The following is a 17,458-nucleotide window of genomic DNA, read 5'->3' as shown; positions in this document are numbered from 1 at the left end:
GCCTTGTTGGCCATGCAGTTTAACAGCCATTCAACTCTCGTGTTGTAAAATGAAAGTAGCCACACGTGATGCATACCTAAAGAGCGTGGTTCTCTGGTAATAAGATTTATTTACAAAAATTGGTGGTGGGCCATGTTTGGCTATCATTTGTCAGTTCCTGTTTTAGGTGATTCTCAATGCCCCCTGAAGTTTGAGAGCCATCGCTTTAATAAAACTGCAGTGTCCTTGAGGCACAGTGTTTCCTTATTTGCAGAATTTATTTCTGCTTGATCGCCTATTCAGCTGTGTTCTTCACATATTAACGCGACCAACAAACTGTCCCTTTTTGCTAATGTGTGAAAGACTGACATTTATATCTGAAGTCCTTTTTCTTCATTCTTGTTCTTTGCTTTCTTTCCCATATGTTTGTTTTCATAGCACTTGCCTCCAGATTTTGTCCTGTGTGTAGTAGTTCTCCCATAGAGAGAGGAGATTGAAGAGCTTGGTATACTAAGGGCACCCATTGCTCAGACAGACCTTGTTCTCCTTCACTTTTCTGAGTTGAACAAGCTCACCCTGGACACAGTCTATTAGGGCCAATACTCACACCTGGGACTCCATGTGTTGCTGCCATGACAGGCTTTAATAAATTTAATAAATTGCCTTTAATAAATTGTCACATCCTCACTATACGTATTCTTAGGCTGTAATTCTTCATTTACACTTGGGCCATAGGTAGTAGTATTTGTATACTTTGTCTCTAGTAACTTTCCTAGGACTCACTGGCTATTTTATGATTTTCTGATCTTCCCCTTCAACTTGTGCATACTTTAGATTCCAATTGTTGTTTCTCAGTCACAGTCTTTCATGATCCTCTCTGTACTTCTTAATTTCTAGATCCTAGCTCTAAGGAATGCATTGCCTTTTGCTCTTTTGAGATCTTAACATGTTTTTCTTACTCTTGAACTCTGCTCGTTTCTTGATCTAGAAACAGCAAAAAGTCTCGACCCCCATTTTCTAGTATCCTCCTTGATAGTAGATACTAGGTTTGTATATATCTCTTCTTCCTTACACTTTTCATGGCCTCCACATTTTCATTTTCATTTCATTTCATTTCTAAGACTTATCCTTTCTCTTAAGGAAGACTTGTAGCTTATTCTCCCTTTCTTCTGTTTTCATTCTTCATTCCTTCTTCTCCGAAAGTAAGACTGAAACGTATTTGTCAAATCATTACAATTCCACCTTGATTCCCTGAGTAGATCAGATTCCAAGAATATCCTAACCACGGGCCTTTTTGATTCCCTTCATATTTGCAGATAAACTCAAGATAGCATTGTCATTACAGTAAGGGTTTTTGTCCCTTTACATTTGGTTTTTTAATCAAATGCTACTGTATTTCTATAGGTAAAGGCATAGCCTGAGTATCAGGAATCTAAAGCTGTATTGAGAGTTTATGTAGTTAACAAATCCAAAGCCAACTTGAGACTATGGCTGGTACAATCCGTGAATGTGCCTAGTTGCCTTTCAGTGGTTGTTGCCCATTGGGTTAAGGTCAAGATGATATCAACTTGGAGCATAATTTCAAAACCTATTCCAGGCCTTCTCCCCTTCCAATATCCATTAACAGTCTCTTAACCATGCTAAGCAATTTCAGTTTCTTGGCTGTTTCATATAAGGTCTAAGTTTTCCATGCCTTTATCATTCAACTTGGCCTGTTGGGCTGCTAAATTTAGTGACAGTGTCTCAAATTATAGGGCTAAGATAGCAAAACTTACTTTATTTCAAAATAAGTCTATGCCCTTTGGTAAAAATATCCTTTTACCTTAAAATGTATTTAATTGTGAACCCTGAGAGCCCATATATTGACATTAAGTTGGGGCTTACAACACTTTTCGGGCTTCTTGGAAGGGATCATGAAACCTATAGATTTGGGTGAATAGAAAGGAAAACTTCCATGGTTTGGTTACTTTTAGTAGATAATCTTGGGGACTATTCTCTACTGTGCTCTACTACGTGTATGTTACAGTTGCTTTTTATAAATAGTTTCACTTTTGTGTAAATATGCTTGTTTCCCATAGTTTTTCTTAACTGATATTTTGGGGCCACCAACCAGCACTCATAGCATATCACTGACCCACTTTGGTCCAAAGCCAGTTTGCACATGTCTTTGGCCCTTGCTTTCAGGAATCGATATTAAAATTTTCCTTGTAGCTTATAATTAATTACATGTTTTCTGTGATCACAACATTATGATGTTTGATATTTATTTGAATTTTACTTAAACTTTGGTGGCTCTCCTGGCATACAGTGCTAGGATTCTTAAAACATCTCTTGTATTCATCTAAGAATATCATTTAGATTTGCTTGATTATATTCTATGACAGCCATCGTAAATCTTATTTAATAGGTTCAAGGAAAGGACCCTTCAGTGGATATCACTCAGGATCTCGTAGATGAATCTGAAGAGGAGCGTTTTGATGATATGTCATCACCGGGTTTAGAATTGCCATCTTGTGAATTAAGTCGCCTTGAGGAAATTGCAGAACTTGTGGCATCATCTTTACCTTCCCCCCTGCGTCGTGAAAAACTTGCACTAGCACTGGAAAATGAGGGTTATATTAAAAAGCTCTTAGAGCTTTTTCATGTGTGTGAGGATTTGGAAAATATTGAAGGACTGCACCACTTGTATGAAATTATCAAAGGCATCTTCCTCTTGAATCGAACTGCTCTTTTCGAAGTTATGTTTTCTGAGGAATGTATAATGGACGTCATTGGATGCTTAGAATATGATCCTGCTTTATCACAACCACGAAAACACAGGGAATTTCTAACAAAAACAGCCAAGTTTAAGGAAGTGATTCCCATATCTGATCCTGAGCTGAAACAAAAAATTCATCAGACATACAGAGTTCAGTACATCCAAGATATGGTTCTACCTACCCCTTCAGTCTTTGAAGAAAATATGTTATCAACACTTCACTCCTTTATCTTTTTCAATAAGGTAGAAATTGTTGGTATGTTACAGGTGAGTTAGATCATTTTATTTTCCTACTTACAGAGATACTTCTTGATTGATACCGTTTAAACTGTTAATTGATTTAGCAGAAGTAATTTATTGTTCCTTGTAAATACCTAAATTGAGTTTTGATTTTTGTCTGAAGGTATGTATGTTGGTGTTATTAGAAGAGACTATAATATTTAATACTGTGGGACCAGAGGGGTGTTATGTTTACGTCAGGGAAGGTAAATGTGATAAAGAAGTCTAGCTTGAAGAAGTTAAGGGAATGGTCTTAATGAAATGGTTGAATGTAGAATTAACTGAAGAATATAAGTTCTGTAGAATTGGTAACGCTGCCAGGTAATTATATATAAAGGGACCCAGTTTTTAGGGTCAAGGGAATACAGATGTTGGCAAATTATAGTTGCGTGTCTCCTTAGCAAAGGGCATGCATGCTTCTTTATTAGACGAGTAGGGGGAAGTTGGATGTGGATATGAGTTACAGCTCCACCTGTCACTTAATAGCTATGTGACTTGGGCAACTTTCTTAACCTCCTGAAGCTTCGGTTTCCTGATCAGAAGGATGGTGATATTAGTATCTACCCTGTAAAGTCATGTGACGATAAAAGATCATGCATGAACGTGATGTAAGCCTTTTGAGCATTATTTTAAAGTATCTATTAATATTTGCCTTATTAAACCCCAAATTTTCTTTTTACAGTATCCCCAGTCAGGTCTGGTGTTTTAGGGGTGCTTGTGTCAGAATTGCCTAGGGTGTAATGTTTCCTGGATTCTGCACAAAGCACAGAAATCAAAATCTATGAGAGCTAGCCAGCAATCCACATTTGTAACACCTTCAAGGTCCAAAAACTTCTCAGGATGTTATCCTGTAGTGTAGGAATTAGTCTAGTCTAACCGAGATAAATCTTTGCGCTATGTGCAAAGTTCTATGATTTGTGCACCTGCCATGTTTTTTGTTTCTTTGATGCCCATGATACTGTAAGAATAACAGACAGATGATATGACTTGAAAGATACTAAGACTTTACCTCAGACCTACAAATAATTGAAACCTGGTTTTGTTAAAGGAGGCAAATAAATGTCGGTAAGAGCTGCTTGATAGGACATGTTATGAATAAAGTAGTAAGTTTAATTTTTATGGTTGTTCCTTTTTAGAATATTGATGTATTTTCAGGGTTCTTGCCTTTGTCACCTTAAAGAAAGAAAACTATAAGTTCAAATAAAAAAGTCTTTTTTTTTTTTTTTCATTTTTATTTATTTTTGAGAGACAGAGCACAAGTGGGGAGGGGCAGAGAGAGAAGGAGAAAGAATCCAAAGTTTAGGCTCTAGGCTCTGAGCTGTCAGCACAGATCCGATGTGGGGCTCGAACTCACAAACTGTGAGATCATGACCTGAGCCAAAGTTGGACGCTTAACCGACTGAGCCACCCAGGCGCCCCAAATAGAAAAGTCATTTTACCAACACTGCTGTCCTGGAGCTGGGAATAATTCCAGTTCATGTTGACTGATTTGACATGTTCTCCATTCTTTTTAAAAGAGACATTTAAACAGATAATACAGTCAATACAGTAAAGGACAATAGCAATCTCTGTACAGTATATTGTGATTGATATAGAACAGGGAGAAGGTTCCAGTACCAATTTCTATTTGTTCTTTGATAAGCATCTAGTTTTTACTGGAGCCTCTTTCTGGTTTCCTTGATAGTCCTGAGTGCTTCTGGTCTTTTCCTTTAGCTCCACGTGATTCTCATTTTGTTATGCAGGGATTTGTCACTTCTGTGTTTTCTTGGTCTTCATACCTGTGAGATGCCAGTTTTACTCATGAAGTATGAGTAATTTGAAGTTATTGAGTCTGTTTCCCTACAGTATGCTTTGCAAAATCTTGGCTGCCAATGCTGTAGTTTTGTTTCTCATGATGCGGGGCCACTTAGATCCAAAGTGCTGGTACGAAGGAAAGAATCTTATAAATTTTGAAAAGGGATGATTGAGATATAATTTAAACCAGGTTCTACCCACCTTATGTACACAATCATACTTTCCCCTTACTCTTAACTGCTCTGTGTAACATTATTAAATATTTAAAAAAAATTTTTTTTTAACATTTATTCATTTTTGAGAGAGCATGAGCGGGGAAGGGGCAGAGAGAGGGAGACACAGAATCCGAAACGGGCTCCAGGCTCTGAGCTGTCAGCACGGAGCCCCGATGGAGGGCTCAAACTCACAAACTGCGAGACCCTGACCTGAGCCGAAGTCGGACGCTCAACCAACTGAGCCACCCAGGCACCCCATATTAAACATTTTTTTTTTTTTTTAACATTCTTATTCTCTGAACTTCTGTATCCCCAAATAGAGCAATTCAGAGAATCTTTTTCAATCATTTGATTTCCACTTGGTGGGATATGTTATATCTGGGATGTGTCTTGAATTTGGGTGCCACTTGAGGTATGGTCTGTTTGTATATTTTAGAAAAAGTAAAGGTAGGATTAACCAATTTAATATCACAGAAGATGTTTCCTGAGCACGTACAACAGAGACTATGGAGTTTATGATCTAGTGGGAGATTACATACACACATATGCATATATCTATACATACGTACTAAGTATATATTTTTAACTTAGGCATGTCTGTAGGGCTGAAGTAGTGGTTGAATCTAACACTAGCTGAGGTAGTATGGAATTAAAGTATAACAAAATTTTTTATATCGATATAGATATTTTAAGTTTATTTTGAGGGAGACAGAGACAGCATGAGGGGTAGAGATAAAGAGAGAATCCCAAGCAGGCTCTGTGCTGCTAGCTATGGAGCCCAATGTGGGGCTCAAACCCACAAACCATGAGATCATGACCTGAGGTGAAACCAAGAATCGGACGCTTAACTGAGCCACCCCAGTGCCCCAAAGTATAATAAAATCTTAGTGAAAAATAGTGATGGAGGGGCGCCTGGGTGGCTCAGTCGGTTAAGCATCCAGCTTCGGCTCAGGTCATCCAGCTTCGGCTCGTGGTTTGTGGGTTCGAGCCCTGCATCAGGCTCTGTGCTGACAGCTCAGAGCCTGGAGCCTGCTTTGGATATTGTGTCTCCCTCTCTCTCACTGTTTTTCCCCTGCTCACAACACTGTCTCTCTCACAAAAATAAATAAAGCTTTAAAAAAGTTTTGTTTTTAAAATACATTTTTAAAATGTTTTATTTTTGAGAGAGAGCATGGGAGTGTGAGCAGGGGAGGGGCAAAGAGGGAGGGATAGGATCTGAAGTGGTCTCTGTGCTGACAGCAGAGAGCCGACATGGGCTTGAACCCACAGACCATAGGATCATGAGCTGAATGAAGATGGAATGCTCAACCACATGAACCACCCAGGCACCCCAAAGGAAGCTTTTCTTAATTTTTACCTTCTTTATAAGTCAAGTTTTATTTGAACACAGCCACGCTCATTTACATATTGTTTACGGCTGATTCTTACTATAACAACAGAGTTAAATGATCGTGGCAGGGACCATATGGTCCACAAAGCCTAAAAATATGCACATGGTGGCCCTTAAATAGGCTTAGGAAATTAAAGCCTTGCCCAAATATAAAGAAGAATTTTCCTTGATAAATCCCCAGTTTCTCCTTTAATAGTTTGGTTTTTCCTTCTCTCTTTTTAAAGAGTACCATTACCAATACCATCTTTCCTTTTTCCAGTTATTCGGTTTGTACCTTCTATAGTATCTGAAAATTATGTTTTAATATACTCTTACCATTAGCATAAATTTGTCCTTTGATTTAATAGGAAGATGAAAAATTTCTGACAGATTTGTTTGCACAACTAACAGATGAAGCAACAGATGAGGAAAAGAGACAGGAATTGGTAAGAAATTTGATACTTATGAAAGGCACAAAACTAAAACAACAGACCTTTTATATTCACTTGTCCTTTTCCTTCTTTAGGTTAACTTTTTAAAAGAATTTTGTGCATTTTCCCAAACGCTTCAACCTCAAAACAGAGATGCTTTTTTCAAGACTTTGTCAAACATGGGCATATTACCAGCTTTAGAAGTCATCCTTGTAAGTTTGTTCCTGTTTATATTTAATTTCCATTATATTTTTAATCCACAAAGATAATATATTTTTATGTTACATGCAATTTGGTTATAGCCAAGATTTAATATTAGCTGTGTATTATTACATACAGTAAAAACTATGAAATTCTAGTGTTAGAGAAGAGTCCTTAAACCTTATTGAAAGAATACTCAGGAATTTTCCGTATTTTTAATAATAAATTGTTAAATTTGCAGCCCGTTGAAATGTGACAGAAGAAAAGTAAACAGGAATAAAAGAAAGTATAACTTTATCCACAGAACAGGTTTTACCTGCCAAATTACCTTGACCTCTTTCTTACTGCATTGTTTTCTTATAATTTGTTAGGTTTTGGGTTTACGTAGCTGTAAGTTCCATATTTTTATAATTCTAGGAGAAATAAGTGCTTTTTATCTGCAGGGCATGGATGATACACAGGTGCGAAGTGCTGCTACTGATATATTCTCATACTTGGTTGAATATAATCCATCCATGGTACGAGAGTTTGTCATGCAGGAGGCACAACAGAATGATGATGTAAGTAAGAAGTTAACAGAGCAAAAAATAACCAACAAGGTAAATATTATTTGCGCTAACAGTAAGTATTTGTACATGGGGAGCTGTAACTGTATTTATTATTCATTTTTAAAGATTCAAATAGCTAATATTCGGGAAAAGTGTAGCCATAATACACATGGCTTTTTCTTCCCCTAAATTGGCTCCTTAGTTTAGAAATTGTGTCTTACAGCAATTATTTGTTAATCCTCACCTTAAGTTTCTTTTTAAATTTTTGAGATCATGTTTCTTAATTCTGTCATTAACTTGATATGCTATCTTATTTGAATCATTAATCAATAAATTGTTCTTCTATATGTGGAATTATAAGTAACTTCCCTAGGAAAACATTGGCTTTGCTAGGGATAGATTCTCAAAAACACCAGGAGTGAAGAAAGGAAGCACAGTCCCTTGGAAAAGTATTTAGGGTACTTTCTTTACTGCCTGACCATTAGGGAACGAGCTGTGGCCTTGTTTACTCGCTCTCACTCACACACACACACACACACACACACACACACACACACACACACACACACACGTCAATTATAAAGTGAGAGAATCCGTAGTGTGAAGCGTGCTCCTGGAGTGTGCTATATGGCGTATGCAGCAGCCCCAAATGTGTGTGCTCTTTTGTTTTATTCTTAGATATTTGATCCAATTATTCTGAATTTTTTTTCTTCCTGCTCCCATAAAATTTTAGAAGTGACTTCTAAAAATAAACTAATATGTTTTGCCCTCAACTGCATCTTGAAAGGGGAGGGAGGCATTTAGGAAAAAAAAATCTATGCAGAATTCTTGCATTTTTTACAAATTGAGAAAATAGATTTTACTTTTTTAAAAAGTCTTAAATGTCAAAATGAAGTGGAATGCCTAGTAATTTTCTGTATTTAAGGGTTGGTCTTTTTGTTTGTTTGTTTTTTAATCGTAGTACCAGGGTAAGTGTAGAAAAGTACCAGTTTGGACTGTTAAATGTTATGTCACATTTTTCTTTTATAAGTAGTCCTATCCAGAAAACCAAAATACCTGTATTATTAAAAATAAAGGCTATTCTTGTTGGCCCTGAAACTCACTAGTTGCACATACATTAATTTAGTATGTCACTTTCATGCAGTAGGCCTCTTAATTCCCAATTTCGGTCTTTATGTCCATCCTACTGCTGAATATACAGGCAAGAGCAGAGATTTCCTCACTGAATCCCTCTGTTTTTATTTTACTCCTTGGGCTAGGAACTGCAGTCATAGAGCTTCAGGAAAACTAGCAATCAGTTTTCATTGACATTGGGAATCATTATAATACATTTGTTCTCTATGCTATCTAAATACCATAATCTTATTTCTTCTAACTTCACACATTTAGGTACCAACTAAATTTATTTTTAATGGAAATTTTGTATCATTTCCATAAGTGGAGAACACATACAGACATCATTTGCCATAAGTAGAAAGAATCTATAGAAATGCAGTGAAAATAGAACAATGCTGTAAATTCTAGCTAAATATTCTTACTATGAAACTGAAAGCCCATTAGCTTTCTTCAGAAGGGAAATTTTGTTATCAAGAAGTACAAAGCTCTACTGGCACCAAATGAACTTTGTGTTTGCCTTAATCAAAGGGATTTAAAGATCAGAGAGAAAGAAAGAGACTTTCTTTTCTGTACTACTTAGTGTAAATGTGCCTGTAGCGTGCTTGAGGGAAACACTGCCATATATCCTGTTAAAGAAATTAGTCATTTCTTTTGTTTGCAGTTAACAAGGCAGCTAGTATAATGCTGTAACGTGTCATAGTGTGTGCTTTTACATTCTCACTCATAGTAAGTGATCCTTATTGTATGTACTTTTCTCACCAGGATATTTTGCTCATCAACCTCATTATAGAACATATGATTTGTGATACAGACCCTGAACTTGGAGGAGCAGTCCAACTCATGGGCCTGCTTCGAACTTTAGTTGACCCAGAGAACATGTTAGCTACTGCCAATGTAAGCCACAGGCATTTTTCTCGTTTTCATACTAGTATATTGTTTATTGCTGGTAGGAACCAATGCCGTTAAGGTTCATGGAAGTGTTTTTGATTCCTTAGAAAACAGAGAAGACGGAGTTTCTGGGTTTCTTTTATAAGCACTGTATGCATGTCCTCACTGCTCCTTTACTGGCAAATACAACAGAAGACAAACCCAGCAAAGGTAAGATAATGCAGGTTGGTAGTGAAGTTCTTTGTTCTTGAATTCTGAAATTCAGAGTTGATGTAGAGTAATAGTCTTTAAAAGTTCAAGCCATTTGGATACATTTTCAAAAAAGATGCTCAAGGTAAAATTTCTTTAAAAGTGCTATAATTGAAGACAATAAAACGTAATAGGAGATAATTGTTGCTTTCAGAATTTTAAAAGTTTTTAAGGCAATATTCATATTTTTTTATTTTTATTTACATAGGTTAAAAAAATAGAAGGAAGTAATTATGAACAAAGTAATTTTGTTATTTGCACTCCAGATGTGCAGAGCAAGGCTGTGCTATTAAACTCTTTCTTTCCATTGGGGATTATTCATATACTGATGACTCATTATTTCTGCATTTCATTCCTTTAGCTTGCGTGTGTGTATTTCAGAGAGTAGGTTTTTTTAAATTTTTTTTTTTTAATGTTTATTTTTGAGAGAGAGAGAGACAGAGCATTGAGCAGGGGAGGGGCAGAGAGACAGGGAGACACAGAATTGGAAGCAGGCTCCAGGCTCTGAGCTGTCAGCACAGAGCCCGACGCAGGGCTCGAACTCACGAACTGTGAGATCATGACCTGAGCCAAAGTCGGACACTCAACTGACTGAGCCACCCAGGTGCCCCCAGAGAGTAGTTTTAGGATGTTCAAGGGAAATCCTTTATTGATGTTTCGAGAAGATGATTTTGTTCTCGATGAATTATCAGTACAATATAACTTACATACCACTTAGAAAATAAATATTAAATTTATTTTTTTGTGACTCTAGGATTAAGTCTGGGAACCATGATAATTCATTTTTCTGTCTACTTTATTTGTACTAGGTAAAGCTTAAGGCTTTTTTCCAAACACATTTATTTAGTTCTTTAAACATTTATTAAAAACCTGTTGTGTGGAAGGCACTGTGCTATATATAATCTTTAGGGGCTAAATGGGGGAAATGAAAAAAGTAAGTAAAATACTTCCAGAAGCTTTCTGCCTGGTGAGGAAGAAAGATAAGCCAATGATTATAACTCAGTGTGGATTCATCCTATGTAATAAAGGAGCCACAAAACATAGTGGAATCATAGGAGCAGAGAGAATAATTCCACCAAAGACCAGATGGTATCTTTCAAGCCCTCCTGTGCCATGTGTACTGTCCATCTTATGAGGGATGTGTTAAGACACGGTAGAGCATTCTTGCACCTTGGAATAAAGCAGATCTAATAGATTCATGTCTCCTCTCTGCCTTGCTGTTCATACTTGGGTTTTGTGAAACAAATTCCTCTTAGAGTTGCTGAAGAAAATGTAAAGCACAGTTCTTGGCACATGGTAGGATAGGAATCCATTGTTTGTTCCCTTTTCCTTAACTTGAAATTTGGGGTTGGGGCACCTGGGTGGCTCAGTTGGTTAAGCATCTGAGTTGATTTCAGCTCAGATCACAATCTCAAAGGTTTGTGAGGTCAAGCCCCGTGTTGAGCTCTGCGCTGACAGCTGGAAGCCTGCTTGGGATTCTCTCTCTATTCACCCCCCCCCCCCCCCCCCCCCCCCCCCCCCGCCAAGTAAATAAACATATAAAAAATAAAATTTTGGATTGATAGGATTTTACTTGATTGGGATTTAGATACTTACATTTGGAAAGGAAAAGAATATTAGTCATTAAATATAATCGTGTTTTGGTTTTAGATGATTTTCAGACGGCCCAGCTGTTGGCACTTGTACTGGAGTTGTTAACATTTTGTGTGGAGCACCATACCTACCACATAAAGAACTACATTATTAATAAGGACATCCTCCGGAGAGTGCTAGTTCTTATGGCCTCAAAGCATGCTTTCTTGGCATTATGTAAGTGTTACTTCTGGTAGAATTATTTATTATTGATATATTATGTTGTTGGTACCTTTGGGTCTTAACTGCCTAAGAAAAGATCATGGATTTCAGGTCAAGAGACCTACATTCTAATAGGAAACTACACTGATTATATAATTTCACCACATTTTGAGATGATTTTCCTCATTTGCATATTTCTCAGTTATATAAGCAAAGGGGTTGGTGTGCATCTACAAAATTAATATTAAAGTCTTCCATTATTAAAATGGCACCTTAGATCATTTTACCTCCGTAACTTTTTTAGGACTGCATTACTAATTATAAATTAGGCGTTCCTGGGTCTCACACTAAATCGTGAAGAATATTTTTGTAATTTGGAAATTTATAGCTAACAGCACTGACTTCCTAAAACACATTCCGAGTTACAAAATGCCCAGCACAAATGTCTGTAGATGGTCCATTCATTGACTGCACAAATACTTTTTTCTCATGTTTATTTCTATTTGACAATATGACATTTTTTTGAACATATAATTTATTGTCAGATTAGCTAACATACAGTGTATATACCGTGATTCATCACTTTACATACAACAACCAGTGCCGGACAGTGTAACATTTTATTACCACTGACAATTCAGAGCGAGAGGGGCAGACTTCAGAGGTGACCAGATCCAGGCTGTGGTCTATTTTTGTACAACTTACAAGCTGAAAAGTGGTTTTCATGTTTTTTAAAGGGTTGTTAAAAAAAAAAAAAAAAAAAACAAAACGCTACAGATGCCATACATATGTGGCTTAATAAAGCCTAAAATGTGGACTTGTAAACCTTTATGGGAAAAGTTTGTCAGCTCTCTTAGAGCAACACATGGATTGTTCTTAGTTGTACACGTTTTTCAAAAACTTAACTGTGTTAAGGCCCTATTTGTGGAAATAAAACATGTTTCAGAATTGCAAATAGGTTATTTGAGAATGTACTTGATCATGTAGCAGCCAGCCTTTGGTAAGTTGACAGACCAATGTGGGGTTACCTTAGAGGCTCGATAAAATGTCTGCTGGTAATTTGTCTTTTGTTTTTTATGGGTAAGTTTGGTTGTTTTGTCATTGTTTAAAGGCATCACAGTCATTCACTAATTGAAGGCCTGAATATATGTATATACATGTATATCCATTTTTTGCTATTTTTTTAACTTCTTTTACAATTTTTTTACTTAATGGATTTTTAAAATATCCTTAACATTATAAGAACATTATTTTTATAAGGATGTGTCTGATGTTGATTTGCTCTACAATATTTTATCTTTAAAGTAGTAAGTAGAAGTAGATTTCCTTCTAAAAACATTAAACATTTTTATCACGGTAACCGCTAGTTGACTTAGTTTTTCGGGCCAATGTACACACAGCAGTATGGACTGAGACTACATGTAGTCATAGTATATTTTCATTTTTCAACTTTCAGATATTTAGTAAAATTAGTTTCTGTTGATTGTCCAGAAACTTTGATGCTACCCTTGGTAAACTTTTTCAGCCAAAAGTAACTCGGAACATGTGTGGCATTAATCCAGACTGCTAAGAACAACAAAAAAATGGACAACAAAAGAAACAAATGCATTATTTCAGTCCTGCCTTACTAATGTACTATCCATGAGCTTAGCATTTGCAAAAGAAGGGCTTTTTAAACTCATTCACTTTCCTTCTATACCAACCACAGCAAAAGTGAGAGCCCCCTGACTAAATTGAGAGTGAATTCATAATGAACACTTCTTTCGTGTTAAAATAGAAGGTTTTGTTCAAGTGCGGGGAAAGGCAGTTTAGGACAGAATGGAAAAACTAAATAAATGAGTATGTTGATCATTTATTTCAATAAATGTATCAAGTACCTACTATCCTATTTTGTCAGTACTAAGCTCTGCATTTTAGACATGTGTCATCTGTGAGATCAAGGTGAGTCTTCAAATTAATGGCATGTTGTTGTGAATGATAGTTTGGTTGGTTTGGTTTTCTTAGAGTAGAAAAAGTTTCTTGTAATCAGTGGCATCTTAGACTTGATGAAGTATGCTAAATACCTGGTACCAAGAAAATGAAGATGATTAAGACCTGGACTCAGCTGTCAAAGGGATCAGAGTTCATTAGGAGATAGTCCTGTAAAAATCAAAATACAATGCCCTAAGTACTATATTGAGGTGTGTTTGGAAGCATAGTGGAAAGAATTTATTCTCCACGAATGAGTCAGATCAGGAAAATTTTGCAAAAGAGGTAAACTGGGTTGTATTGGTCATGGGAGAATGGCATGCTTGGTTGAACACACAGCTGATGTGCAGATGTGGGGAAAGTGTGACATGTTAATGGTTTGGTGTAGGTAGAACACACGAGTCCAGTGGGAGAGTGGCAGGAGAGGGATAAAAAAGGCTTTTGGTTCGCAGTTCTTGATCTCATTATTTTGCTTGCAGTATCATCAAGAAAAGGTCTCAAAATTTAATGAGAACGATGAAGAGATTTCATTTCAGGGAAGGTTTATATTGTAGGAAAATCTTAGTTATGCTTTATTCTTCGCATTTTCCAAACGGAGTTAGCATTAAACCTAACTCACTCTCAAATTATTCTCCGTGTGGCTGTCTTCCCAGATTGAGAACGTGAGTAGTTTCTGGAAGAGGATGCCAGTCATAAGGAATAAGCACTCTAGGACTGGCTGTAGAGTATAGAGTAGGAGGTTTTGATCGATGATTTCTTAAAGAACGAAGTATAAATTTGAAGAGATGTAGAACATTTTCAGTCTGCTAACATCACATTGAAAGAAAATGTTAGGTACAGTGTTCATTATAAGTGAATTTAGACACCAGATTATAAGGACAGCGGGTAACAAATGAATGGTTAAATGTAAACAAGTTGGGAACTTCACCGAACTTGTTTTTTTTTTTTTTTTTTTTAATATCCGCTGCTTATTAGAAGGCTTTTATCCTAAAGCCAACAAATCGGTTCTGTAGGGGAGACCAGCAGTCCTTTCACAATGTAGGCCTTTATAGGTTAGATATATACATAGAGCAGTTTTATCCGTCTTATTTCCTTGGTTTCTCAGGGTTCATGTCTAGTTTTTTTGTTAAAGATGGGGACATCTATAAAAGGAATGAAATAAAAATGTTACTATAGATGCTTTATTTGGCCATCATTAGTTACATATGAGGCAAGAAGTCTCAACTTGTGACACGAAATCTCCCGTTGTGTGAGGTAAAGAGGAATGACTTTAGACATGATTGAAACGAAGCACCAGAGATTCCTGGAATGTTGATAAAGTTTAGAGGGAAGCATGGAAGCAGAGTGCACTTTACATCGAAAGTCCTCCAGTTATGCCACTGTGGCCTCTCCCAGAAGCTTTCTCTAATTTACTCTGAGCAACTTGACTTGATAGAACTCACTGGTAAATTTTTGAAAGCAACCTTTATTCAACAGCAAGTAGTGGTTGGATACTCTTGATGCAGGTTTGCTTTTGGGGAAGACTTGGAGTGGACGTGACCCATTTCTGGATATAAATAAATGAGGGCAAATGGAAAGGAGGAACAAAACAAAGACCAGTAGAACCGTCTTCCATCTACACCAGCAGTTTCTGGACAGAACTGCTCTTGAGGAAATAGTGGTCCCACTGCACACCTCGGTCTTAGTGAATTCTAGGAAGGGAGTTTCTTACCAGTTACCTAGGAACCGCACGCAGACCACAGGGTGCAGCTAGCGTGTGTTATGGTAGGACACAAGTCTCCACAAAGCCTGCAGAGTTCAGAGTACTGATTCTTGAAACAATAGCTCGTGCCTTAATTACTAAAAACTGAACATCTGGCCTGAGCTCCAATGGATTGTTTTTTCTGACAAATGGAACTGCCTCACTAAGTTCCTTTGTCAAGTGACATCACAAAAAAAACCAAACTCTAAAATCACTGTTTTGGGAAAATAAACCCTTATTAGGCTTGACTTAACACACAGGTGCCTCTTACTGTTTAAAATGTCTTAATTTCACCATGCTTTTGTATTTGAAAATAATTCAGTAGTTGAAAAAAAATTGCAATTACTCTTCTATACATTATTTTGAAATTCCCTGCCCAGAGTGTCACTTTAGAAAGAGACACTCTTCAATAAGTTGCATTGTTAAGGCAGTTTATAACCAGCTTGTACCTAAATGGGCATTCACTTGTGGACCTCTTTTCTGCCAACTAAAGAAAAATTGAGCTGCTTTACTCCTCTGCCTTCCCACCCAGAAACCGTGTCAGCATGGTTGCCTGGCTACCTGCTCATGAAGGACTTGATTAATAACAAATTGGCAATTTAACGAGCCACTTCCATGATCTCCAAAGAAACCAAAATACAAACACAATAATTAATCTTGCCAACCGAAGACGATGTGACTGCATGAAGTGAGTATGCTTTTTTGAACTGTTTACAATAACTGGGGCATTAACTTACTGATAAACTCCATTTAGGTAAAGAGGGTTTGTCTAGCTGTCTGAGTATATTTGGATCTTGACGAATGGTGACTTAAGTAACTCCCCATACCTCAAGATGTAAATATACCTTTTAATCTGTAAGTTAAAGCCTAATTAATTGTAAAAAGGACAATTAGGAAACAAAGTTAAAAAGCATACTCGCTGCAATAAGCCTAGAGGACCACGTTTTAAAAGCAACATTCTCTAAATTTATTTCAAAATTATGGGAAGGCAAGTTATGGGTCATGCAGAGTTTTGTGGGTTTATAGTAGTGCTCCTGACACATTGACAGATCGCCATCGTAAACCCAGAACTCTGATTCAGAATAGTAAGAGTGTCCAAAAATAATGAATATCAAATTATACGTGGATTGCCCTAATAAAACAATGGTTTTTCTGTTGTTTTCAAGGTGACTGTAGAAGGACATATTTAGAATTTTCTCATCTTTAGTATAAAGCTTAATTCATTTGTCAGCCCTGTTTTAGCTCTTATTTTAGATGTGAAGTACATTTTGGTCATTAGTAGGTTCCAGAATTTTTCCACTCTCTGAGACTTGTGTTCTATCATGACATACACTATTTCCAGAATACATTTTTCTGGTAACCCTTTTGTGATCCCTGTTCCTTAGGTACATACTTCTGGAAGCGGTAACCTAACACTGCACGAAGAATTATTACACAGGTTTTTTTTGTTTTTTTGTTTTTTTTTAATCTAAAATATGGAAGTGGGGTATATAATTTGAACCACGATGCCTCTGTGTTTCAGGTGCTCTTCGTTTTAAGAGAAAGATTATTGGATTAAAAGATGAGTTTTACAACCGCTACATAATGAAAAGTTTTTTGTTCGAACCAGTTGTCAAAGCGTTTCTCAACAACGGATCCCGCTACAATCTGATGAACTCTGCCATTATAGAGATGTTTGAATTTATTAGAGTGGTAGGTTCTGTATTTTCCAGTTAGAATTTTGGTTTTGAGAATACTGAATATGCATTATTGATATTGTGGCTTGAGATTATACTTGGAGAAAATTTTAAAAAGAAAACCCATGTAACCAGAAGCTTGTAAGGGATTCAGTTCAAAGTAATACAGTCTCTCAGCAGCTGTGAATCCTTTACAGGATAGTTTGACGACTGATTTAACACTGTCATGGTAATCATTTTAAGAAAGTAGAATTAACAAAAACCACATCAAAACTTTGAGGGCTTCTGAATTGTGACTTTTCCCTATATACTTTCAAAGAACAATTTCAGGGGTGCCTGGGTGGCTCAGTTGGTTAAGTGCCAACGTCAGCTCAGGTCATGATCTCACAGTTTGTGGGTTTGAGCCCCACGTGGGACTCTGTGCTGACAGCTCAGAGCCTGGGAGCCTGCTT

The 17,458-nt window shown here is 36.8% G+C and overlaps 1 protein-coding gene across 2 annotated transcripts in view; it reads left to right on the top strand.

Moving 5' to 3' along the window:
• PPP4R3A (protein phosphatase 4 regulatory subunit 3A) overlaps positions 1–17,458 on the top strand; it is a 37,752-nt gene that overhangs the window by 15,761 nt on the left and 4,533 nt on the right. Inside the window, exons 4-11 of one of the 2 annotated variants that reach the window (XM_011283450.3) lie at positions 2,387–3,004; positions 6,763–6,840; positions 6,921–7,037; positions 7,470–7,586; positions 9,453–9,584; positions 9,686–9,788; positions 11,478–11,636; positions 16,853–17,022. In XM_011283450.3, the coding sequence (XP_011281752.1) occupies positions 2,387–3,004; positions 6,763–6,840; positions 6,921–7,037; positions 7,470–7,586; positions 9,453–9,584; positions 9,686–9,788; positions 11,478–11,636; positions 16,853–17,022 (1,494 nt within the window). Of the gene's footprint in view, positions 1–2,386; positions 3,005–6,762; positions 6,841–6,920; positions 7,038–7,469; positions 7,626–9,452; positions 9,585–9,685; positions 9,789–11,477; positions 11,637–16,852; positions 17,023–17,458 lie in introns of both variants that reach the window. The other variant, XM_011283449.3, reaches the window with a different exon arrangement.

The sequence above is a fragment of the Felis catus genome, chromosome B3 (genome assembly GCF_018350175.1).
Source record: "Felis catus isolate Fca126 chromosome B3, F.catus_Fca126_mat1.0, whole genome shotgun sequence".
Taxonomy (NCBI): domain Eukaryota; kingdom Metazoa; phylum Chordata; class Mammalia; order Carnivora; family Felidae; genus Felis; species Felis catus.
The sequence above is the reverse complement of the archived record's forward strand: the minus strand, read 5'-3'. Positions and strand labels throughout refer to the sequence as shown.